At 40.7% G+C, this 27506-nt stretch overlaps 1 protein-coding gene across 1 annotated transcript in view; it reads right to left on the bottom strand.

The window, feature by feature from the left end:
* Window positions 1–27506, bottom strand: part of brip1 (BRCA1 interacting helicase 1) — a 312184-nt gene that overhangs the window by 226269 nt on the left and 58409 nt on the right. Inside the window, exon 7 of the mRNA XM_063031229.1 lies at window positions 21015–21299. Coding sequence (XP_062887299.1) covers window positions 21015–21299 — 285 coding nt within the window. The remainder of the gene's footprint in view (window positions 1–21014; window positions 21300–27506) is intronic.

A 27506-nucleotide genomic window follows, 5' to 3' on the forward strand; every position in this document is an offset into this window, starting at 1 on the left:
CACACATCAAAGTTGCTGGTGAACGCAGCAGGCCAAGCAGCATCTGTAGGAAGAGGTGCAGTCGACGTTTCAGGCCGAGACCCTTACTCAGGACTAACTGAAGGAAGAGTGAGTAAGGGATTTGAAAGTTGGAGGGGGAGGGGGAGATCCAAAATGATAGGAGAAGACAGGAGGGGGAGGGATAGAGCCGAGAGCTGGACAGGTGATAGGCAAAAGGGGATACGAGAGGATCATGGGACAGGAGGTCCGGGAAGAAAGACAGGGGGGGGGTGGAAGGACCCAGAGGATGGGCAAGGGGTATATTCAGAGGAACAGAGGGAGAAAAAGGAGAGTGAGAGAAAAGAATATGTGCATAAAAATGAGTAACAGATGGGGTACGAGGGGGAGGTGGGGCCTTAGCGGAAGTTAGAGAAATCGATGTTCATGCCATCAGGTTGGAGGCTACCCAGACGGAATATAAGGTGTTGTTCCTCCAACCTGAGTGTGGCTTCATCTTTACAGTAGAGGAGGCCGTGGATAGACATGTCAGAATGGGAATGGGATGTGGAATTAAAATGTGTGGCCACTGGGAGATCCTGCTTTCTCTGGCTGACAGAGCGTAGATGTTCAGCAAAGCGGTCTCCCAGTCTGCGTCGGGTCTCGCCAATATATAAAAGGCCACATCGGGAGCACCGGACGCAGTATAGCACCCCAGTCGACTCACAGGTGAAGTGTTGCCTCACCTGGAAGGACTGTTTGGGGCCCTGAATGGTGGTAAGGGAGGAAGTGTAAGGGCATGTGTAGCACTTGTTCCGCTTACACGAATAAGTGCCAGGAGGGAGATCAGTGGGGAGGGATGGGGGGGACGAATGGACAAGGGAGTTGTGTAGGGAGCGATCCCTGCGGAATGCAGAGAGAGGCGGGGAGGGAAAGATGTGCTTAGTGGTGGGATCCTGTTGGAGGTGGCGGAAGTTACGGAGAATAATATGCTGGTCCCGGAGGCTGGTGGGGTGGTAGGTGAGGACCAGGGGAACCCTATTCCTAGTGGGGTGGCGGGAGGATGGAGTGAGAGCAGATGTACGTGAAATGGGGGAGATGCGTTTAAGAGCAAAGTTGATAGTGGAGGAAGGGAAGTCCCTTTCTTTAAAAAAGGAAGACATCTCCCTCGTCCTAGAATGAAAAGCCTCATCCTGAGAGCAGATGCGGCGGAGACGGAGGAATTGCGAGAAGGGGATGGCGTTTTTGCAAGAGACAGGGTGAAAAGAGGAATAGTCCAGATAGCTGTGAGAGTCAGTAGGCTTATAGTAGACATCAGGAGATAAGCTGTCTCCAGAGACAGAGACAGAAAGATCTAGAAAGGGGAGGGAGGTGTCAGAAATGGAGCAGGTAAACTTGAGGGCAGGGTGAAAGTTGGAGGCAAAGTTAATAAAGTCAACGAGTTCTGCATGCGTGCAGGAAGCAGCGCCAATGCAGTCGTCAATGTAGCGAAGGAAAAGTGGGGGACAGATACCAGAATAGGTACGGAACATAGATTGTTCCACAAACCCAACAAAAAGGCAGGCATAGCTAGGACCCATACGGGTGCCCATAGCTACACCTTTAGTTTGGGGGAAGTGGGAGGAGCCAAAGGAGAAATTATTAAGAGTAAGGACTAATTCCACTAGACGGAGCAGAGTGGTGGTAGAGGGGAATTGATTAGATCTGGAATCCAAACAGAAGCGTAGTAGCTTTGAGACCTTCCTGATGGGGGATGAAGTATATAAGGACTGGACATCCATGGTGAAAATAAAGCGGTGGGGGCCAGGGAACTTAAAATCATCGAAAAGTTTAAGAGCGTGAGAAGTGTCACGAACATAGGTCGGAAGGGATTGAACAAGGGGTGATAAAACAGTGTCGAGGTATGCAGAAATGAGTTTAGTGGGGCAGGAGCAAGCTGAGACAATAGGTCGGCCAGGACAGGCAGGTTTGTGGATCTTGGGTAGGAGGTAGAAACGGGAAGTGCGGGGTGTGGGTACTGGTGCTCATTTTCATGACTTCCCCTTTCTAAAGGCCACAATCAGTTCCATAGTTTCACTGACATTACTCACAAGTTTATACAACTCAACCAGCTGTTTTAACACACTCCTGTACGTCTTTTCACCATCATCCATGAATTTGCCAATAATGGTGGTGTCATGCAGAAATTTGTAGAGGGCATTGGAGCTATGCTTTACTGCATGGTCATAGGTAGAGAGAGAGCAGGGGTTAAGCACACAGTCCTGAGATGAGATTGTATTGATGGGCAGTGAGGAGATCTATACCAGCTGTGGTCTCCCAGTGATAAAGTTGAGGATCAATCCATAGAAAGAGGTACAGAGGCTCAGGACTTCAAGCTTGATGACAAGCTTTGAGAAGATGATAGTGTTAAGTACTGAGCTGTAGCGCCCTGCTTAAGCAGGGCATACTAAACTCAAAAGCGACACAACACATATTTATAAGAATAAGATTACAAAGTTGTAAACAGCTAAAAATTGAACACTAATCAGTTATGCTGGGAATCTGGGATGATGGAAATTTAAAACTGAACCTTGGAAATTCAGGACAAAGTGCAAGGGAAATGTAGGACTAGCTTTTTTCCCCAAAAAATGCATGCTGGATCAGACAAAGATTTCAGACCACCAATTAGGTGGAGTGGGCCCAGATGCATTTCAAACCTGCCAAATCAAGATCGATGGTGCTGAGGAAAAGGAAGGTGGAGAACAAGTTCCGGTTCAGCATCGCAGGCACAGCCATCCCAACCATCACAGAAAAGCCAGTCAAGAGCTTAGGCAAAGTTTTTGACAGTTCTTTAAGGGACAAAACATCCATTCAGGCAACCTGCACCGAGTTGGATGGCTGGCTGAAATCTGTGGACAAGTCTGGCCTACCTGGGAAGTTTAAAGCCTGGGTGTATCAGCATGGCATTCTTCCCAGAATCCTGTGGCCCCTCCTCGTCTATGCAGTTCCGATCTTGACAGTCGAAACCTTAGAGAGGAGGGTTAGCAACTACCTCAGGAGATGGCTGGGGCTGCCAAAGAGCTTGAGCAGCATCGCACTCTATGGACACCACAACAAACTGCAACTGCCCTTCAAATCCTTGGAGGAAGAATTCAAGGTAACAAGAGCCAGAGAAGTGCTACAGTATAGGGACTCAAGTGACCCGACGATGGCTAGAGCAGGGATCCAAGTAAGTACTGGCAGGAAGTGGAGGGCAGAGGAAGCTGTTCAGGAGGCAGAGGCGAGGCTGCGTCACAGGAGGCTGGTGGGAGTGGTCACACGAGGCCGAGCTGGGCTAGGATCCTTTCCAACTCCCCAGATGGACACCAGAGGGAAGGAAATGCGTTGTCTAGTTCAGGAGAAGGTAAGAGCAGTGGTGGAGGAGATGAGAGCCTGCAAGGCGGTGGGAATGAAGCAATAGGGAGCTTGGACAAGATGGGAGAATGCGGTTGAGAGGAAAGTGACCTGGGCTGATCTTTGGAAAGCCGAACCACACCGCATCCAATTTCTCATCCAGGCAGTGTACGATGTGCTTCCAAGCCCATCAAACCTGCACACATGGGGCAAGGCAGAGTCATCTGCGTGCCCACTGTGCTCCAAGCGAGGAACCCTGGAGCACATCCTCAGCGGCTGTGCAAGGGCACTTGGTGAGGGACGGTACGGGTGGAGGCATGATCAGGTCCTGAAGACCATCGCTGAAGCCATCAGCGCAGGAGTTGAGTGGGCGAAGCGGTCCCGACCCTCCAAGCAGACCATTGTCTTTGTCAGAGGTGGCAAAAGAACATCTGCAGGCATTCTGACCTCTGCAAGGGACTCGCAGCTGTTGGTGGACCTTGAAGGGCAGCTGAAGTTCCCCAACCATATCGCAGCCACCACCCTGCGACTAGACATTGTCCTAGTGTCTGAGTCGACTAAGCAAGTGGTGCTGCTGGAGCTGACAGTCCCATGGGAAGATAGCTTGGAAGAGGCCTTTGAAAGGAAGCTCGCCAAGTACGCAGGACTGGTCAGCAACTGTCAGCAGGCTGGATGAAGAGCGGGGTGTCTCCCAGTGGAGGTTGGTTATAGGGGATTTGTAGCCTGTTCTTTAGTTACAGCCTTCAGCATTTTGGGCATCGAGGGAGAGAGGAAGAGGAGAGCCATCCGCAGTACCACCGATGCGGCAGAGAGGGCCTCAAGATGGCTCAAAAGAGGGGAGCCAAGAAGTCATAAGTAGCTAGCCATCTGGACACAAGCTGGGGTCTGATCAGCCCCGGCTGGGTCACCTGGAGGAGGTTGTATGATGTTGAAAGACCCGAAACACCCGATGATTCCAGGAACATCACTGAAGATGTGTCCAGAAGCATCAATAGAGGTATGTACACAACAGTCAAGACCCATTTGAATGGGTTAGCAAGGTTTAGGTCTGAATAATAAGCTTTTGCACCCATTTGTTAAAAAGAGAATGGTATTTGTTCCCTTCCTCAGCCATCATTTTATTCTCAGTTAAAGTACAAGAACGAATATTTTAATTCATTTTCCTTGATGTTTGTGTTGTTACTGCACATGCATTGCCTGCTGGGTTTAGCTACATAACAACTGACTACATTTCAAAAGTAATTTATTTTGTTGTTAAGGTGGTATACTAACCCAAATTGTTTTTTTTAATTTAAACAGCTTCATAGGTGCCATGTCTAGCTAAAAGTTGCCAACTATTTAACAGTTGGGTCAACTGCAAGTTTGACACGGTTTCCAGTTTCAACACAAGAGCGAAATTTGATTCGGTCTTAGGTTGTTCCATTTGTTCTCACATTTTAATTTGTTCTGTTATTTATGTGGCATCACTGAAAAGAAACTTCCACCCCCCCCCCCCCGGGCATCCTAAAGCCTCTCACACTCAATTAATTACTTTTGAAGAAAAGGAATCAGTTGTGATAGAGGCAAGAATACTATTAATCTGCATATGGTGAAATCCCAAATGGAACAAATGAAACTGATGAATTGTTACAAGCAACATACATCAAAGTTGCTGGTGAACGCAGCAGGCCAAGCAGCATCTATAGGAAGAGGTGCAGTCGACGTTTCAGGCCGAGACCCTTCGTCAGGTCCTGACGAAGGGTCTCGGCCTGAAACGTCGACTGCACCTCTTCCTATAGATGCTGCTTGGCCTGCTGCGTTCACCAGCAACTTTGATGTATGTTGCTTGAATTTCCAGCATCTGCAGAATTCCTGTTGTCTGATGAATTGTTAATTTGTTTTGATGTGTTGATGGAGAACTGAGAGGTCAAAACACTGAGAATTTCTTTAAGTAGTATATAAGGATCTCTAATATTCAACCAATCTCACAGATGGGGTATTGACTAAAAAGATTCACACAATGACAGAATCTCTAACATTTCAAATTCATGGCCAGTATCTGTTGCAAAATCTAACATAATGTGGCATTTACTTTTTATTTATTCTTCAATTTTATTTTCACTATCTTTTACTCCCAAGAATTAGGTTTGAATTTAAATCAGCATAGAAACAAATTAATGAACTACAATTTAAAGCTAATAATTAAACCACATATTCCAGATCAAAACAATCTTCGAGCCAGATGGATTGAGGTTTTATGTATACATCATAAGCAAAAACAATAGCAATGCAAAAACAACTATGAATCACTCTTGCAAGATAAAATATCAAAACCAGATTTTATATAGTTATTACCTACCTATTAAAAGGGTCCAATTTATTTTATTCTCTTACAACACGTTTTTCAAATCAGTTTTGACCTTGCAACAATAATGTTTCAACAGCTTAAATACAGTTTATAATCATATTTTCCTTAGAAAGTGAAGCAGCAATATCACATATTTATTAATGCTTTAATTCCCATACTTATAACTCCAGAGCTGAACTGAACCACTTAGACAAAATGTTAGCATGATGTATTGACAATAGCAAGTCATGTCACTGAACTATAGAAGAGAGGCCTTTGCTTTGCCTGCCATCTCACTGCTTCAACAGTTGAATTACCCAAAGTTTCAAAACTTTAACCAACAGGACACTAGTGGAAATGAACCATATCAAACAAGGATGAAGGTGAACAAGTGTAAGAGTTGTTTCAAATGACCAGATCACACTCAATCCAGCTCATCACCCTTAGTATCCAGCTGCCTTTTCCCTATGATTGCCCTTAATTTTGATTGCCCCTTGGTCCAACAGTTTGTAATCACGGCCATCCCAAACACTGAGCAGACCATGAGCTGCAAATAGATTTCACCTAGCATATTCTGAGGCCTTGCCACCTTGATGCTCTCCTGAAAAATTGCTGCAGTCAACAGCTTTTGAACAGTTTTTAACTATTACATTTAATCATAGGTAATAAAAACAGATTGTTTGTGGACTTGAATAATCGCGCAAATTATATGAAGACACCTCAAAGTCCTAGAAATTAATTGAAATATTCAGAAAAATATAGAAAAGACACCCATGTCAGACAATTGTTTAATGATTAGAGTTCTGCCTACAACATACAATTCCAGGCAAACTCATCATCAAACTCCAGGCTCAGGGACTCAACACCTCCCTCTACAACTGGATCCTAAATTCCTGATCAACAGACCGCAATCAGTAAGGAAAGGCAGCAACACCTCTGCCATGATTATTCTAAACACTGGTGCTCCAGAAGGTTGCATCCTCAGCTTTCTACTGTATTCCCTGTACAGCTATGACTGCAAAGCCAGATTCTGCTTTAACTCCATCTACAAGTTTGCAGATGATACCACTGCAGTAGGGTCATATCTCAAATAACAAGTTGGAGTACAGGAAGTAAATAAGAGAGCTTAGTGACATGTTTTCATGACAACATTTTCCTCAATGCCAACGAGACAAAAGCACTGGACATTGACTTCATAAAGGGAGGTGATGCATATGCTCCTGTCTATTTCAACCATGTTGAGGTTGAGAGATTGAGCTTCAAATTCCTAGGAGTGAACATCACCAATAATCTGTCCAACCACGTTGATGTCATGGCCAAGAAAGCTCATCAATGCCTCCACTACATCAGTAGGCTAAATAAATTTACTATGTCTTTGTCTACCCTGACCAATTTTTATCAATGCACCATACAAAAGCATTCTATCTGGATGCATAACAGATTGGTATGGCAACTGCTCTGCACATGACCACAAAAAAAACTGCAGGAAGTTGTGGACGCAGCTCAACACATCACAGAAACCATCTTCCCCTCCAGGGGCTCTCTTTACTTCTCACTTCCTCAGCAAAGCAGTCAGCATAATGAAAGACCCCAGCCACCCTGGACATTCTCCTTTCTCCCATCTCCAAAGAGGTGAAAGATACATAAAGCCTAAAATCACATACCACCAGGCTCAAAGACAGTTTCTATTCTGCTGTTATCAGATTCTTGGACAATAAAATGGACTCTAGACCTCATAATCTACCACATACTTTATTGTTCATACACAACTTTCACTTTTTTACCTGCATTTTCTCTGTAGCTTTTCACACTTCAGTCTGCATTGTTTTTGTTTTAGCTTCTAACTCAGTGCATTATGATTTTGATCTTTGTGAACAATAGGCAAGACAAGCTTTTCATTGTATCTTGGTAGAAGATTGTAAATGTCATACCATACCCTGGTTAAGATTTCTACTGCTATGCTGTGAGGTATTTTATTTTAGTGGCTTTCTGTAAAAGCAGTGCGTCCTGCTAGAAAGAGTGTTTTCACTTCGGCTAAAGATAAGGAGCCATGTTGTCCAATTTAGGAATGTGTGTCAGCCAATCTGGATTGTGGGATGTGAGCAAAGGTTCTAGAGAACTGTGGGGAAAGTTTTCTGAAGGACAGTAGTCTGGTATGGGGTCTTTAATGGGAGCTGCAGAGTGGGTACAAGAGAACATGCTGCAGGATGCTGTTGCAAGGAGAGTCCCCATTGCAAGAAGTGTTTTGTGCAGCTGAATGGCTCTAAAGAGAAAGGGCCAATACTCCTAAGAGAGAGCCAGTTTTCTTGAGATAGTTTTTGAGAGAAGTTCGGAATGCGGCAGATGCTTTCACGCAGACCAGATCTCCAGCGTGCAAGTAAAGAGGTACACCCCCGACTTCCCCAGAATGAGCTCCACGATTATGTACACATTGGACTGGGTTAACTGTAATGGGCCCTTTTTTTTCCTTCTTTTTCTGTAACTGTTTGTTAAAGTTGAAAATTTGGTAAATATACTTACTTTATAATTTTATGCTGATGTATGATCTGTTATTTCTGGGCTACAGATAACAGTGTATGGACAGTAATTACACAGCATTCGTTACAACCCATGTTCCTTAATTGGAACATCCTCACTTTCCTGTTTGGTTGAACCCCAAATCATACCAACCCTAGACTTGTACTGTTTATGAAAGGTGGCCTTTACAGCTGAGCCATGCGGCTGTTCAGAGTTAGTTAACGAACGAAGTCTGTATACAAGCCCCAGTGAGAGGGTTGCATGAAGATATGACTTGTTGTCCAAAATTGTGAAAATCCTCTGTAGATGTACGGTGGAGACTATAGGCTACTCACATCACAGCCTGGTATGAAAGCACCAATACCTTTGAATGGAAAAAAAATCTACAAAAAGTAGTAGGTACAGCCCAGCCCTTCATAAGTAAAACCCTCCCCATCTACAAGGAGCACTGTAGCATGAAATCAGCATCCATCATCAAGGGCTTCCACCACTCAAGCCTTGCTGGCTTTAGGGTACAGGAGTCTCAGGACCCACACAACCAGGGTCAGAAACAGTTATTACCCCTCAACCATCAGGCTCTTGAACTGACTCACTTTCAAGGACTATTCATCTCATGATCTTGATATTTATTACTTATTTATTTACTATTATTCTATTATTATTTTTGTATTTGTTATCTTTCCTACATTGTATGTCTGTCCATCTTGGTCTGTGTGCTCTTTCATTGATTCTATTGTGTTTCTTTGTAGTTACTGTGAATGCCTGCAAGAAAATGATTTTCAGGGTTGTATATGGTGAATAAATGTACAGTTGAAGTCAGAAGATTTGCAGGCAGAACTGAAAAAGCATGTGCAAGTGAGGAGGCCTACAAAACTGACTCAGTTACACCAGTTCTGTCTGGAGGAATGGAACAAAATTCCAGCAACTTAATGTGAGAAGCTTGTGGAAGGCTACCCAAAACGTTTGACACAAGTTAAACAACTTAAAGGCAATGCTACCAAATACTAACAAAGGGTATGTAAACTTCTGACTCACTAGGAAAGTGATGAAAGAAATAAAAGCTGAAATAAATCATTCTCTCTACTATTATTCTGACATTTCACATTCTTAAGAAAGCCCAGCAGCGTCTCTACTTTCTGCGAAGGCTGAGAAAAGTTCATCTTCCACCCCCATCCTCACCACATTCTAGAGGTTGTATTGAGAGCATCCTGAGCAGCTGCATCACTGTCTCGTTCGGAAATTGCACCATCTTGGATCGCAAGACCCTGCAGCGGATAGTGTGGTCAGCTGAGATGATCATCGGGGTCTCTTTTCCCGCCATTACAGACACTTAACACCACACACTGCATCCGTAAAGCAAACAGCATTATGAAGGACCCCACGCACCCCTCATACAAATTCTTCTCTCTCCTGCCATCTGGCAAAAGGCACCGAAGTATTCGGGCTCTCATGACCAGACTATGTAACAGTTTCTTCCCCCAGGCCATCAGACTCCTCAATACCCAGAGCCTGGATTGACACCAACCTACTGCCCTCTACTGTGCATATTGTCTTGTTTATTATTTATTGTAATGCCTGCACTGTTTTGTACACTTTATGCAGTCCTGGGTAGATCTGTAGTCTAATATAGTTTTTGTATTGTTTCATGTAGCACCACGGTCATGAAAAACGTTGTCTCATTTTTACTGTGTACTGTACCAGCAGTTATGGTCGAAATGACAATAAAAAGTGACTTGACTTGACTTAAAATAAAGTAGTGATCCTAACTGACCTAAGACGGGGAATGTTTTCTAGGATTAAATGTCAGGAATTGTGAAAAACTGAGTTTAAATGTACTTGGCTAAGGTGTATGTAAATTCTGACTTCAACTGTACTTTGATAATAAATTTACTTTGAACTTTGAGTAACCTCAGACTTGCCTTATTATTTAGTCGAACATGTGGTCACCGTCAATAGGGTGTTTTTATTAAACAAGAGAAATTTTAATGCTAAGCTGCCATCATAATTTAACCAAGACCATTAAATATGCAAACAAAATAATCTCAGGCCATTAAAAGATGCAGTTTGCATTCCTCACCAACACACAAATGCATTAAAAAGATTAAATATGACCATTCCTGTAAGGTTCTAAAACATTTAATTTTCAGGAGGCCCCACAGAAATTACTACATTTTTTAAAATTTATCAGAGCCAAGTGCTGCTTTATTCAACAATGTTCAAAGTCCACACTGCTAAAAAGCAAGAATAATTATAGAAGAATGTAGGGCAGTTTTATAAATACTGATTTTAAAATGGCACATAAGTGAAAGACAGTAACTTAAATTTGAACACAGTATTTGATTCAGTACATCCACATTAGTTCTCTAAATGAAATGATCCTCAGGCATTTCAACACTGACACCTGCTGAAGACTGATGGCAGAATGTGAAAATCTATCCATTACAACAAGATGACAACAGTTATCAGATCTCTAGAAGTGTGATCACAAGTTAAATGCATTCTTAAATATCCTTCATTCACAATCTATCAGCTAACTATTTATCATCTTACCTAGGTGAGGATAATACAGTTTTCTAAACAGGCTCATCAATGGTGACAGTGTAATTGTTGACCATTACAATTCTAATCTTCCTCCAGGCTAAAGAATGCGTAAAATAAATGCTCAGCTATTTTTGTCATTTTGGCATGAACTATAACACAATTAAGTGATTGAGTGCTGTATTCTTCATGTTAATTGCCACCTGGGGCAGTGGTAACAAGAATGCTCAAAAGGTAAATGGTAACATAGGGTTTATATTACAACACTTGACAGTATCTGACTATAATTCAGTTGTACATAGTGGTCTGTAAGATTCTTCTGCCACACCCAGTTCCTAAGGACCATTGTTCAACAACTCTTTTCCTTTCACTATAGTTAAACATTAAGGTATCTATTCACACAATGTATGTTTACTTTATTTAAAAGAATTCCCAGAGCTAACACTTTGGAATTCCGAGTGATACCTAGCACGAACGCCCTGCAATTATTAATACCATCTATAACAGAACGAGGTACATTCAGTTTATGCCAGAAGCATGGCAACACATGTGGGCTGCTCCCAGCACAATCCTCAGACTGTGTTGGTTGTTGATGCAAACAACGGATTTCACTGTTTTGATTTTTCAATGTACATGTGACAAATAAAGCTAATCTTTATTCATCTTTATTCTTTCTGTTAATGTTATGCTTAATTGGCAATTAGTTTGATGTTAATTGGCCTTGACATTGATGCTAATGATGGTGATCCCAAGCTATCTCATTATATATTCCAAAATCTGAAAAATCATAAATTTGAAACATGTCTGGCTCCAAGCATTTCGGATAAGGGATACTCAACCTGTACAAATATCACAAGTGATGCTGACCAAGGGATATACACTAGCCAAGACAATGTAAAGAACTCCTCCAATTTTAACCAAAATAATGTCATATAATTTTTTACCTCCATGTGGGATTTAGTGTTACAAGGCTAACCAGCTACTGTAAATTGCCCCTGCCGGAAGGAGAGTCAGGATGAGAGAGAGCAAGTTAGCTGTAGGGAAAAAGAGGAAATGGTACTGATCTGAATGCCTGTGAAATGACCCTTTTCTATGTCGTAAGAAAATATGATAAAATGTGAGATAGATCACTAACGGGTAACGCGCTCCACTGCTTACCACAATCCACTCACCAATAGACCACAAGACCATAAGACATAGGAGCAGAATTGGGCCATTTGGCCTATTGAGTCTGTTCTGCCATTTCATCATGGCTGATCCATTTTTCCTCTCAGCCCCAATCTCTTGCATTCTCTCCATACCCTTCACACCCTGACGAATCAAGAATCTATCAACCTCTGCCTTAAATGTACATACAGACTTGGCTCCACAGATGTCTATGGCAACAAATTCCATAGTTATACCACTCTCTGGCTAACGAAATTGTTCCTCATCTCTGCTCTAAAAGGATGCCCCTCTATTCTGAGGCTGTGCCCTCTGGTCTTAGAGCAGAGGATATATCCCACCATAGGAAATATCCTCTCCAAATCCACTCTATCAAGGCCTTTCACCATTCAATACAGTCACCTCCCATTCTTCTGAGCTCCAGTGAATACAGCCCAAAGCCATCAAGCACTCTTCATATGACAAGCCACTCAAACATTGGAATCGCTTTCATGACCCTCCTTTGAACCCTCTCCAATTTCAGCATATTCCTTCTAAGATAAGGGGCCCAAAACCACTCTAGGGGAAGCCTCACCAGTGCTTTATAAAGTCTCAACATTACATCCTTGCTTTTATATTCTAGTCCTTTTGAAATGAATGCCAAAACTGCATTTGCTGTCCTCACCACAGACTCAAACTGCAAATTAACCTTTAAGGAATTTTGCACAAGCATTCCCAAGTCCCTTTGTGCCTCAGATTTTTGTATTTTCTTTTCAAATAGAAAATAGTCAACCCTTTAATTTCTTCTACCAAAGTGCATAATGATACACTTCCCCACACTGTATTCCATCTGCCACTTCTTTGCCCATTCTCCTAATCAGTCTAGGTCCTTCTGCAATCTCTCTACTTCCTCAAAACTACCTGTCCCTCCACCTATCTTTGTATTGTCTACAAACTTTACAACAAAGCTATCAATTCCATCATCCATATTATTAACATATAACACAAAAAGAATCAGTCCCAACACAGACCCCTGAGGAACACCACCAGTCACCAGCAGCCAACCAGAAAAGGCTCCCTTTATTCCCACTCTTTGCCTCCTGCCAGTCAGCCATTTCTTTATCCATGCAAGAATCTTCACTGTAATACCATGTGCTCCTAGCTTATTCTTTCTTTTCAAATCTTTTTATTGTATATATAGGAAAAATAACATTACATCCAAGTAACAACATTTACAATGCCTAAAAAAAACCATTATCTTAAAGATTGAAAACAAAATTTTGTGATAACAAAAAAAACCTACTGAGCAGACAAGTGAGGGAAAAAAAAGAGAACCCATTAGGCGTACAACCCTGGAGCCATGCGTCATACAAAAACCTTCTAAAAATAAACATCAATCCACCAGCAAGAAAAGAAAATATACTAAAAAAATTTACAATTAGATCCTGGAAAAATTATATCAATTAACTCAAATGATAATAACGAGCAAATGAGCCCCATCTTTTCTCAAAATCAAATTAAGGTTCAAAGGTTCGACTTCTAATTTTCTCCAATCTAAGACATAGCATCACTTGAGAGAACCATTGTGACAAAGTGTGAACTGATGTATCCTTCCACTTCAACAAAATGGCCCTCCTAGCTATCAATGTAACAAATGCAATAACATGTTGGTCAGACACAGAAATACCATGAATATTTTGAGGAACTATTCCAAAAAGCACAATTAATTTATTAGGTTGTAAATTAATTTTAAGTGCTTTAGAAATTGTTGAGAAAATCGACTTCCAGAACTGTTCCAATATAGAACAAGACCAAAACATATGGGTCAGTGTAGCTATTCTCAGATTTGCATCTATCACAATGACTATCAACATTAGGAAAGATTTTAGAAAGTCTCTCCTTTGTCAAATGATAACGATGTACAAATAAAATAAATTGAATCAATGAATGGCTAGAACAAATTGAAGAAGAGTTAACCAACATCAATATCCGCATCTAATCCTCCATCATAAAAGTCAAATTAAGTTCCTTTTCCCAATCCTGTCTAATCTTAGATAAAGGTCGCTTATCCCATTTTAATAATAAATTATAAATTCTTCCAATAGAACCCTTAATCAAAGGATTCATACTCATAATAGTATCTAACAGGTCAGCCTCCAATATGTAAGGGAAATTACTTAAATATTTTTGTAAAAAATATCTAACTTGAAGGTATTGCAGAAAGTGTGAGTATGAAAGAGAATATTTATTAATTGTTCAAAGGACAATCTATCTTCTTTAAATAAATCCAAAAAAGAATTAATACCTTTATTTTTCCAAAGTAAAAAAATTGGATCACTCAAAGGCGGCTTAAAAAAGTAATTTCGGTAAATTAAACTACAAAGTTTAAATTTTTTAAGATTAAAAGAATTGCAGAATTGGAGCCAAATTTGTAAAGAATACTTAATCACAGAATATAGGTTTAAATTAACAACTTTACCTAATTGCATAGGTAAAGGAGCTCCCAATAACGAGGTTAAATAAAACTGTTTTACAACTTTCAGTTCCAGGTCTACCCAAATTGGCCGATCACTCTTATCAACCCAGTATAACCAAAAAGACATATATCGCAGATTTACAGCCCAATAATACATTCTAAAATTAGGCAAAGCAAGACCTCCATCCTTTTTCAATTTTTGTAAATGATATTTACTAATTCTTGGTCTTTTATTATTCCAAATAAAAGATAAAATAATAGAATCAATCCAATCAAAAAACTTCCTAGTCAAAAAAACAGGAATATTCTGAAATAAATATAAAAATTTCGGTAAAATCATCATTTTAACTATATGAATACGATTAACAAGTGAAAATGTAAGTGGACTCCATCTACTAAATAAATACTTAATAGAATCTACTAAGGGAACAAAATTAGCTTTATAAAGATCCTTATATTTTTTAGTAATTATAATACCTAAATATCTAAAAGAGTCAAACTTTAAAAGGAGTATTATCATATATAGAGACAGAATCATTTAAAGGAAACAATTCACTTTTACTAAAATTTATTTTATATCCTGAAAAACCTCCAAATTCATTAAATAATTTTCACAAGGGAGGAATGGATTCGTCAGGGTTAGATATATAAACCAATAAATCATCAGCATAAAGAGAGACCTTATGCATGGTCTCATTCACAAAGATCCCATGGATATTTTTAGCCTCACAAAGAGCAATAGCAAGGGGCTCTAATATTAAATTAAAAAACAAAGGACTTAATGGACAGCGTTGCCTTGTCCCCGTGAAAGCTGGAAAAAAAGGAGACCTATGATTGTTAGTGACAACAGTAGCAATAGGGGCTTTATATATCATTTTAATCCAATTATTAAAATTAACACCAAATCCAAATTTCTCTAAAACATTGAATAAATATTTCCATTCGACTCGGTTGAACGCTTTTTCAGCATCCAAATATACAACACATTGTGGAATTTTAGAAGAGGATGAATATATAATATTAAATAGTCTCCGAACATTTGAAAAGGAATAGCGACCCTTTATAAAGCCTGTTTGATCTTTACAAATAATTTTACCCAAAATATTCTTCAACCGATTGGCCATTATCTTTGACAAAATCTTAGCGTCAACATTCAGTAATGAAATAGGTCTATATGAAGCACAGTCAGTAGGATCTTTATCTTTTTTAAGAATTAAAGAAATAGAGGCCTCATAAAAAGTAGAGGGTAAGTCACCTTTCACAAAAGAATCCTTAAACATTTCCAACATATACGGAGAAAGCAACTTGCCAAATTTTTATAAAATTCTACGGGATAGCCATCAAGTCCTGGGGACTTACCAGATTGCATTGAAAAAATAGCTTTATGAATTTCGGCTTCAGTAATTTGAGCATCGAGAGTTTTTTGATCCTCAGCCGAGATTTTAGGAAAAACAACCTTTCGTAAAAAAGCATTCATTTTAGAGGAATCTAACAGGCATTGAGATTTATATAGCTCAGCATAAAAATCTTGAAAAATCTTATTAATTTCTTCATATTCCTGAGCTAAGGTACCATCTTTCCTACGAATTTTCATGATTTGCCTTTTGGCTGCCGCCATTTTTAATTGAGATGCAAGCAGTTTATTATGTTTATCCCCAGACATATAAAATTGGCTCTTTAACTTAAGCAAACAAGCTTCAATGGGATGAGTTAATAACAGGTTATACTGTGATTGAAGTTCCACCCTTTGTTTAAATAAATCAGTATTGGGGAAAATTGCATAAGTATTATCTAAATCTTTAATTTGTTTTGAAATTCTACCTAATTCTGCTTTAGTTTATTTTTTAAATTTAGCTGAATAAGAAATAATCTGACCACGTAAAAATGCTTTAAATGTATCCAATATAACTAATTTAGACATACCCCCTATATCATTAAAAAGAAAAAAATTCTTTTATCTGGGTTTCAATGAAAGTGACAAAGTCAGAGTTTTGCAATAATGTCTGAGACATGCGCCAAGGTGGGCGGGCAAGAATGACATCATCAAATTCAAAAGACAAACTCAGAGGCCCATGATCAGATATAGCAATAGCGTCATATTCGCAAGTTTTAATGCTAGGCAAGAAGCGGGGATCGATTATAATATAACTGATCCTCGAATATTTTTTATAAACATGTGAGAAGAAACAATATTCTCTATTGTCGGGATGAAGATACCTCCACAAATCAATCAACCCAAAATCAATCAAAAAGGAATTTATAAATGACGCGGATCCATTTGGAAGTCGCTGATTGGTTGAGCTCTTATCAATCATAGGATTTAAACAGCAATTAAAATCCCCACCCATTATGAGCATATATTCATTTAAGTCAGGCAGTAAAGCAAATACCTTTTTAAAAAAAGGATCATCTAAGTTAGGACCATACAAATTAACCAAAACAACTTTTCTGTTACAGATTGTTCCTTTAACAATTAAAAATCTACCATTAGAATCTGATTCAATATCCTCTTGAATAAATATATTAGGTTTAATGAAAATAGACACGCCTTTTGTTTTCCTCTGAGAAGTAGAGTGGAATTGCAAACCATTCCACCATCTAACAAATCTATTTTGATCTCCCGCCCTGATACGTGTCTCTTGAGCAAAAATTATATCAGGTTGGAATCGGTTAATAATTTTAAAAGTCTTCTTTCGTTTAATAGGATGATTCCAACCAGGTACACTCCAACTTATTATATTAATCCGTTTGAACAGCATACTATAATTTCATTCTACTTTATACATGCATAGAGCACATACCAATACAGGATGATCAAAGATGGCAGTGATGAAGAATACAACCAAATAAAAAACACGCATGCTCCGGAACCACCCAATGGGAAAAAACTCCTGACTCTCAACCCACCCACCTACACCCCGAAACCCGAAAGAGGCAAGCGATCTATGATAGAATTCAAAGCTGCTGACTGCTCCGTCTGTGTTTCTTTCCCTCCCCCCAGTTAGTAAAAAAGTAAAGTGACCTTGTGAAAAAGACAATAAAGTCTCAGCAAAAAAAGGTATTTACATTCCATCGACTAATAAACAAGAAAGAACCAAAATAATGTTATCTCTTAGAGAGAAAAACCAGCGCCATGTTTAAGTTTAATATTAGTTCCCTAAAAAAGCTTTAAATTCAATTATAAAATGTAATAATAAAACAGAAAAAAATATATAAAAAGCCCTATTAGTAGGAAAAAACTACCAATTAGCTACCAAGTATTAAATTAAAGGAACAAATCGCCTTATCTTCTTCCCTCAGTCATAGAATGTCCAGAGATCATTTGAACAGAGATACTTAAATCATACATCTTTCCAAAGGAAAACTAATAATATGCAATAAAGAATAATTCTCTGTCTTCTTTAATTAGACTCTCGATGAAATATACAAGACACCTTCATAAATCTTCTTTCCAAAATGCGAATAATATATAAATAGCCAAACAGCCTTTCAGATGGATCATTCAATAGCGATGTCGGTGACAGCAGCAGGTAAAGCCTGAACAAAATCCAGTGCAGCTTTTGGATCAAAAAAAGTACGAGGAGGAGAATTAGCAGGGAAAATTTTAATTCTTGTCGGGTACCTCAAAGACGGGAAAAGATTTTTATCATATGCTTGTTTCATTACGAGGGCAAATTTTGATCTTTGTTCTATTATCTCTCTTGGATAATCTTCGTAGAAGCGGAGCTCAGATTCCATAAATCTAAAAACTCTCTGTTTTCTTGCCTGTCGCATTATTTGATCTTTAGTTTTGAAGTGATGAAAGCAAACCAGAACAGATCTTGGTTTACTAGAATCCTTCGATTTCGAGATAAACGCCCTGTGTGCCCTTTCTATAGCAGGCGGCTTTGATAGAATGGTAGGAAATAAAGTGTGGAAAAGCCATTAGATCTCCATATTCAGCTCCTTCCTGCAGCCCAACAATTTTTATATTCCTTCGTCCAGACCTAGTTTCCAGGTCTATAATCTTATTTTGATATTTTTCCAAACGAGTTGTAGCTTCAGACAACTTTTGCTTAGTTATCTTCAATTCCTCTTCGAGTGAAATAACTTGAGTTTCCAGGTCTTTAAGTTTTCCCAGAAACGACTTCATTTCATTACTATTCTTTTCCAGTTGGTCTTTAATTGATCCATTCTGATCCTTAATTGAATTCAGTGTCCGAACGATATCTTCAGCCCACGATGGCATTTCACCAGATCTTTCCTTTTGCACCTTTCCTTTCCCATTACCTTTATCACCAGGTTCAGGTAAATTCTTCCCACTTCTTGTAGACATAGACATATTGATCCCCCTCAAGAATCAACAAGTAAAAATTTTAAATTCAAAGCTCAAACTAGGGGGAAAGAAAGAAAACTAAGAGCAGCAGAAAAATACTGCTACTCCATTGGCAGACAGGGGCAGTCCCCGTGCTCCCAGCTTATTAAGCAACTTTCTGAAAATCCAAATACAGAACATCAACCAATCCTTCTTTATCTATCCTGCTGGTTATTTCTTCAAAGAATTGCAGCAGATTTGTCAGGCAAGATTTTCCCTTGAAGAAACCATGCTGACTACAGCTTATCATATCAGTTGCCTTGAAGTACCCCAAAACCACGTCCTAAGCAATCGATTCCAACATCTTCCCAAACACTGAGGTCAGACGAACTGGCCTATAATTTCCTTTCTTCTGCCCCTCTCCCTTCTTGGAGTGGAGTGGCATGAGCAATTTTCTAGTCTTCCACAACCATTCTCGAATTTAGTGATTCCTGAAAAATCATTACTAATGCCTCCACAATCTCTTCAGCCACCTCTTCCAGAACCCTGGGATGTGCACCATCTTGTCTAGGTGACTTATCTCCCTTCAGACCTTTCAGTTTCCCAAAAACATTCTCCGTAGTAATGGTAACCTCACAGACTTCATAACCCCCAACACCTGGAACTTCCATCATACTGCTAATGTCTTCCACTGTGAAAATTGATGCAAAATACTTATTCAGTTCATCCGCCATTTTCCTGTCCTCCATAACTACCTCTCCAGCATTGTTTTCCACGGTCTGATATCCATTCTTGCCTCTCTTTTACAGGTTATGTATCTGAAGAAGCTTTTGGTATCCTCTTTAATATTACTGGCTAGCTTACTTTCCTATTCCATCTTTACCTTCTTAATGACTTAAGACCAGGCCTACTAGATGGGGGTGACCACTATGGAATACACTGGAATATACAGAAGATGGGCATTGTTGGAAATATTCTATAGTAAAGGAAACCTCCTCCAAACAACCACTTATCACTCTCTCTCAGATGATGAATCATTGCTTTGCCAATGTGACCAACACTTGGAAAATACTGAAGGTAGTTCAGAGAGGAATGCAACTTCAGAATACAGTATCAACACAGAGTATTTTTGTAACACCAAAAAACCAGCAGGCTTAATCCAAAAGGAAATAGTTGCTTGGTTAGATCTGCATCATATAGCCAGTGAACCATCACTGATAAACCTGTAAGAAATTGTCCTGACAATCCACCATTGCAGATAGAAGTGACCACCAAGCCCTTGTAAAGAGATTTTACATTGGTTTTTGTGGCACAATGATTCTAAATGACATGGATTTAAAAATAGACCTAGGCGTTCAAAGCTGAGCCTCCATGAGGTACTATCGGCCATCAGCAACAACAGAACCACACATCACAACATTATAATCTATATTCTCATGCCTTTGCAAACTTTTCATTCTATTTCTAGATTCAAGCTTGTTTAAAGTTTATAGACATATACACACAACAAAGAAAATTATAAATTAGTGGTGATCGAGGACGTGGAAAGGTGGGTTAGTGAGTGGAGGTGTTGATCAGTTTTACCGCTTGGGAAAAGTAACTGTTTCTGAGTCTAGTGATCTTAGCATGGATGGGTTAGGGTTAGGGTTAGGGTTAGGGTTACATTGCCTCCTCCATGATGGAAGTGAGACTAACAGTCCATGAGTAGCAACACACATCAAAGTTGCTGGTGAATGCAGCAGGCCAAGCAGCATCTGTAGGAAGAGGTGCAGTCGACGTTTCAGGCCGAGACCCTTCGTCCTGAAATGTCGACTGCACCTCTTCCTACAGATGCTGCTTGGCCTGCTGCGTTCACCAGCAACTTTGATGTGTGTTGCTTGAATTTCCAGCATCTGCAGAATTCCTGTTGTTTGAGTCCATGAGTAGGGTGGGATCATTCATGATGTTACCAGCACTTTCCCAACACCTTTCTGTATATACAGCATGTCCTTGATACTAGAATCAAGCTAAGGGATTAACCCTAGTTAAAATAAAGAGAGCAGAAGGACATTCCAAAATCTGGAGACCTTAACTGGTATACCTAAAAATAAAGGTGCCAAACTGTTGATATTCCAAAACAGAAATACAGGAATATTAAATTGAAAATCAGCATGCAAAAGACAGAGCAAAGCAAACTCACAACTAACAAACTCTGTAGAACTGCCTCAACTAATCATGAAGGGTAGGTGCACAGTTAAATAGTTAAGAGGAGGAAGCAGTTCCCAGAACATCCCCACCCTCCAGTTCCTTGGAAACTGGATAAGGAGTTAGTCCAAGACAGTCAAAGGAAATAACACCTATGCCTGACTTTTGATAAAGAGAAGATTACTTACATTTTTCCCCTCTAGGAGTTCCTTGCATTTTTCATTCCTATTGTAACTATTAGAGATCTCAGGGTGTACACAGGTGTGATCTCTACTGGACAGGATGGTCATTCGAACATACGAGTAAGCTGTACGCCGAAGTTCATGAGTGACTTGTGTTATCTGTTTATGTGTGCGAGTGCCAAAAAATATTTTTGGGACTTGTGATTTTACATTATTCTTCCCTTTTGCAACACTTTCATCATTTCCATTTGTCTTCAAACTGCAAGTGCACAGGTTACAGGGGCGAGAAACCTGCAAGAGAAAGAAAGAAAACAATTTAATCGCTGGATTTATTTGAAATATCTTGTGAAATTCACAGTTTGCATATTAATTATCCTATAATTATTTAAATGTAATTAACAGTTTATAAGAGTTATTTTGCTCTAGATTTACCACACAGATACGAAACCAAGGTAATTGAGTAACTAGAGAGAAAACAAGTGGAAACCAATTTATTAACCAGAGTTTAGATGAATGCTAGAATCTGGGATAAATTGATGGCAATGTGGGGAGAACATGACTTTAGAAATTATAGAAATCAGAACCAGCCAATGACCAAATCAAACTATTACACTTTATGCACTTCAATATCTAAATAAGTTTATTAAACGATTGATATAAAAATCTATACATCTTCAATTTGTTAACAAAGCTCTAATTCTTAGCAGGATTACTAATATAAATAAATCATAAGCAAGTAAAACAGGAAATACTGAAAATATTCAGTCAGACAGCACATGTAGAAAAAGAGGTGACATTTCTGATCAAGGACTGTTCAGAGTAAGATTTAACATGAAATAAATTTTAAGTTCCAGCAAAAGAGAAAAATTGTGGTAGTGTGAAAACAGAAACATTATATGACAGAAATGTTAGAAGCAGAGACTTCTATAAAGGCTAACAAGTAACAAAAAAAATGGAGTGTCTATGTGTGGAGCTGTAAATAAGATAAATTAAATATGAAATATTCACTTATCTTTTGGTTGATCATTCCACACTTATCCATTTAGTTAAAGATGGTGTCACTGAGGAGTAAACCACATTCTATCCAATAGAAAGAGTCTGTGTCTAAGCTACTCCGTGCTGTTCTATCATATCATTCCAAAGCTTGCTGACTCTACTAGCTCTAGTACAGAAGTTGATCTGAGGCTAGAGTGAAAAAAGAAATAGAAAGTGCTCCATTCTTTCTTACATGCTGGTCAATCTAAGTCTACTGAGGACAATGACCTGCTGTTAAATATAAAGAGAAAATCAAGAGTTTCATCGACCCTTCAGTCATGTCAACAAGCAAAATATAAACTGCTGGAAGAAATCAGCTGGCCAAGTTGCATCTGTGGAAGATGGGGAGGAGGGAGGGAGGGGAAAGAGGAACAAGGAGAAGATGGAAGCAGGCAGGAAAGGTTGGGGGAAGTGTGTCACAAATTTTGAGACAGAGGCTGATAGCTGATTGGCGGAGGGTAGCAGGGTGTGGATGTGATGATGATATGAATGCATGCAGTTAGGGCAGGGGGAAGGCATTAGAAAGGTGAACCAAAGGAAAATAAATTCAAGTCAGTAGATTGGTAGGTGATGGGTAAATGTAATACAGCGGGAGAAGGTAATGTGGTAACAAGGGGACAGAGATGGAAAAGGTGAGCAAAGGAAGACAAAAATTGGATAGACTCATTAGAGTGGGAAAAGAACACGGGAGAGTGGGAATGGAACATGGGAGGGTGGGAAAGGCATATGGGAGAGTGGGTTACCTGAAATTAGAACCTTTCCATTGGAAAGGTTCTACACTCCCTCCACTGGACTGTAAGTTACCCAAGTGAAATCTGAGATTACATTCATCTGGTTTACCATGGTAGTGGAGAAAGCAGAGTACAGATATAGTCATAGTCATACTTTATTGACTTTATATTACAAATATTAAAAATATTTAAAATATTTTCAAAATTAAAAATATTAATCATAGTAAAAATTAGTAAATATTAAAAATTTAAATTATAAATCATAAATAGAAAATAGAAAAATGGAAAGTAAGGTCGTGCAAAAAAACCGAGAGGTAGGTCCGGATATTTGGAGGGTACGGCCCAGATTCGGGTCAGGATCCGTTCAGCAGTCTTATCTCAGTTAGAAAGAAGCTGTTCCCAAATCTGGCCGTACGAGTTTTCAAGCTCCTGAGCCTTCTCCCGGAGGGAAGAGGGACGAAAGGTGTGTTGGCTGGGTGGGTCGTGTCCTTGATTATCCTGGCAGCACTGCTCCGACAGCGTGCGGTGTAAAGTGAGTCCAAGGATGGAAGATTGGTTTGTGTGATGTACTGCGCCGTGTTCACGATCTTCTGCAGCTTCTTTCAGTCTTGGACAGAACAACTTTCATACCAGGTTGTGATGCACCCTAGAAGAATGCTTTCTACGGTGCATCTATAAAAATTAGTGAGGGTTTTAGGGGACAGGCCAAATTTTTTTAGTTTTCTCAGGAAGTAAAGGCGCTGGTGGGCCTTCTTGGCAGTGAACTCTGCTTGGTTGGACCAAGTCAGGTCATTTGTGATATTGACCCCAAGGAACTTAAAGCTTTTGACCTGTTCCACTTGCACACCACCGATGTAAATTGGATCATGCGGTCCACTACTCCTTCTGAAGTCAACAACCAATTCCTTCGTCTTGCTGACGTTGAGGGATAGGTTATTGTCTTCGCACCATGCCACCAGGTTCTTAATTTCCTCTCTGTACTCAAACTCATCATTACCCGAGATACGGCCTACAATTGTTGTGTCATCAGCAAACATATATTGAGTTTGATGGAAACTTGGCTACACAATCATGGCTGTACAGTGAGTACAGCAGGGGGCTGAGTACACAGCCTTGTGGGGCACCGGTGCTCGGAGTGATTGTAGAGGAGAGCTTGTCCCCTATTTTTACAGCCTGGGTCCTGTCTGTGAGGAAGTTGAAGATCCAGCTGCAGATCTGAGTGCTAAGGCCCAGGTTCCAGAGCTTAGGAATCAGTTTATTTGGAATGATGGTATTAAAGGCAGAGCTGTAGTCAATGAAAAGGAACCTTACATATGCGTCTTTATTCTCCAGGCGTTCTAAGGAGGAATGAAGGCCAGAGAGATGGCATCTGCCGTTGACCTGTTGCTCTGGTAGGCGAATTGCAAAGCGTCGAGGTTGACCAGTAGGCTGTGGTTGATGTGTGCCATAACCAATCTCTCGAACCACTTCATAGCAATTGATGTCAGAGCCACAGGTCGATAGTCATTCAGGCATGCCGCCTTGCTCTTCTTCGGCACTGGGATTATCACTGCCTTCTTAAAACAGGAGGGGATCTTAGACTGAAGCAAGGAGCAGCTGAAGATGTCAGCAAACACTCCAGCTAGCTCGCTTGCACAGGCCCGGAGAACCCGTCCTGGGACGCCATCTGGGCCCGTTGCCTTCCTTGGATTTATCTTCAGGAAGACCCTTCTAACGTCCTCCTCAGTGATGATGAATCTTGATGCCACCAGGTCCAGTTCATCCGGAGGGAGCGGGACTGTCCTCTTCTGTTCGAATCTTGCATAGAATGCGTTAAGTTCATCAGGAAGAGAAGTGCCACAGTTATTGATATTCCCATCCTTTTCTTTGCGCGCAGTGATCTCATTTAGACCCTGCCATAGTCTACTGGCATCCCTCTGGTTAGCCTGGGTTTCCAACTTGGCTCGATATTGCCTCTTGGCACCCTAAATGGCTTTCCGGAGTTCACGCCTGGATTCCGTGTAGCGACTGGTATCCCCAGACCTAAAAGCCGCAGCTCAGCCTTTAAAAGGGACTTGACCTCATAATTCATCCAAGGTTTCTGGTTAGGGAATACACGGATTAAATGCTCCAAAGGTGTTCATCTCAAACAGCCTCTGACAACCAAGACCAGCTCCTGCCCTTCACATGTGGTTTCGCTACTAAGATAAGCGGAACCATTTCTACTGACAGAAGGGGCAAAGGAAGGTCAGTTATCTTAAAACCAGTCACTTTGGGCAGGTGTGATTTGTCAGCCCATGGGTGGCAGCTCATTTAAGAGAAGGAAAACTGATCTCAAACCTCCACTGCCTTCTGGCTATACCCCCTCAATGGGAAGGCTTCAGGAGTAAACAGAGGAAAAAGCTGGAGCTGGAGTCCCTACACTGAGTTAAATGCTGACTGGCAACTACTATGATGCTGCTGATGCCAAACCGTATCAGTCTCTGCTGTTCCTTGGATTCATCAGCTGCATGGAGAGGGGGAGCCTGCCACATGGGCATCAGTTTGCTGACTATGTCGACAGCTAAGACGCAACATCCAAGGTTGACCCCGACTGAGGGAGGGCACCCCCAGAGAGTCATAACTTAGCTCATGAATGAAACCTTGAAAGCCGAACAATTATCTTTAAATAAGATATTTGTCAAAACTTTGAAATCAGTGATAGGGGACTCTATAGTTAGGGTTTAGACAGGCCATTCTGTGGACACAGGAAAGAAACACTGATGGTAGTTTGCCACCTAGGTGTCAGGGTCCGGGATGTTTTTGATAGCGTCCACAATATTCTGAAGTGGGAAAAAGAACAGCCAAAGGTCGTGGTACCTACTGGTACTAACGACAAAGGTAGAAAAAGGGAGGAGGTCCTGAAAACAGACCACAGGGAGCTAGGAAGGAAGTTGAGAAGCAGGACCTCAAAAGGTAGTAATCTCGGGATTACTGCCTGTGCCACGCGTCAGTGAGTATAGGAATAGAATGATGTGGATGATAAATGCATGGCTGAAAGATTGGAGCAGAGGGCAGAGATTCAGATTTCTGGATCATTGGGGCAGGCATGACCTATACAAAAAGGACTTGTTGCACTTGAATCCCAGGGCAGGGAGGTTTACAAAGGCTATCAGGGAGAGTTTAAACTAGAATTGCTGGGGGGTGGGAACCGAACTGAAGAGACTGGGGAAGAGGCTGCTGGCTCACAAATAGAGAAAGCTTGGAGACAGTGCGTGAGGGAGGATAGGCAGGTGATAGAAAAGGTACGCGCTCAGACCGATGGTTTGAAATGTGTCTATTTTAATGCAAGGAGTATTATGAACAAAGCAGATGAGCTTAGAGCATGGATCAGTACTTTGAGCTATGATGTTGTGGCCATTACAGAGACTTGGATGGCTCAGGGGCAGGAATGGATACTTCAAGTGCCAGGCTTTAGATGTTTCAGAAATGCACTGCCTGAGTCAGTGGTGGAGGCAGATACACTAGTGAAGTTTAAGAGACTACTGGACAGGTATATGGAGGAATTTAAGTTGGGGGCTTATATGGGAGGCAGGGTTTGAGGGTCGACACAATATTGTGGGCCGAATGGCCTGTACTGTGCTGTACTATTCTATGTTCTATGTTAAAGAACAGGGAGGGAGGCAAAAGAGGAGGGGGCATGGCACTGTTGATCAGAGATAGTGTCGCGACTATAGAAAAGGAGGAAGACATGGAGGGATTGTCTACGGAGTCTCTGTGGGTGGAAGTTAGGGACAGGAAGGGGTCAATAACTCTACTGGGTGTTTTTTTTTATATAGACCATCCAATAGTAACAGGGACATTGATGAGCAGATAGGGAAACACTGGAAAGGTGTAATAATAACAGGGTTGTTGTGGTGGGAGATTTTAATTTCCCAAATATCACTTGGCATCTCCCTAGAGTGAAGGGTTTAGTTGGGGTGGAGTTTGTTAGGTGTGCTCAGGAAGGTTTCTTGATGTAGGTAGATAAGCTTACCAGAGGAGAGGCTATACTTGATCTGGTATAAGACGCGAGAGAATAGGACCAATCAAGAGTGACAGCGGAAAGGTGTATATGGTACCAGAGGAGATAGCAGAGGTACTTAATGAATACTTTGCTTCAGTATTCACTATGGAAAAGGATCTTGGCGATTGTAGGGATGACTTACAGCCAACTGAAAAGCTTGAGCATGTAGATACTAAGTAAGAGGATGTGCTGGAGCTTTTGGAAAGCATCAAGTTGGATAAGTCACTGGGACCGGACGAGATGTATCCTCAGCTCCTGTAGGAGGTGAGGGAGGAGACAGCTGAGCCTCTGGTGATGATCTTTGCATCATCAGTGAGGACGGGAAAGGTTCTGGAGGATTGGAGGGTTGTGGATGTCATTCCCTTATTCAAGAAAGGGAGCAGAGATAGCCCAGGAAATTATAGACCAGTAAGTCTTACTTCAGTAGTTGGTAAGTTGATGGAGAAGATTCTGAGGCAGGATTTATGAACATTTGGAGAGGTATAATATGATTAGGAATAGCCATCATGGTTTTGTCAAAGGTAGGTCGAGCTTTACGAGCCTAAATGAATTCTTTGAGGATGTGACTAAACACATTGATGAAGGTAGAGCAGTAGATGTGGTGTTTATGGATTTCAGCAAGGCATTTGACAAAGTACCCCTTGCAAGGCTTATTGAGAAAGTATGGAAGCATTGTATCCAAGGGGACATTGCTTTGTGAATTGCTTT

The sequence above is a fragment of the Mobula hypostoma genome, chromosome 23, assembly GCF_963921235.1.
Source record: "Mobula hypostoma chromosome 23, sMobHyp1.1, whole genome shotgun sequence".
NCBI classification, from domain to species: Eukaryota; Metazoa; Chordata; class Chondrichthyes; order Myliobatiformes; family Myliobatidae; genus Mobula; species Mobula hypostoma.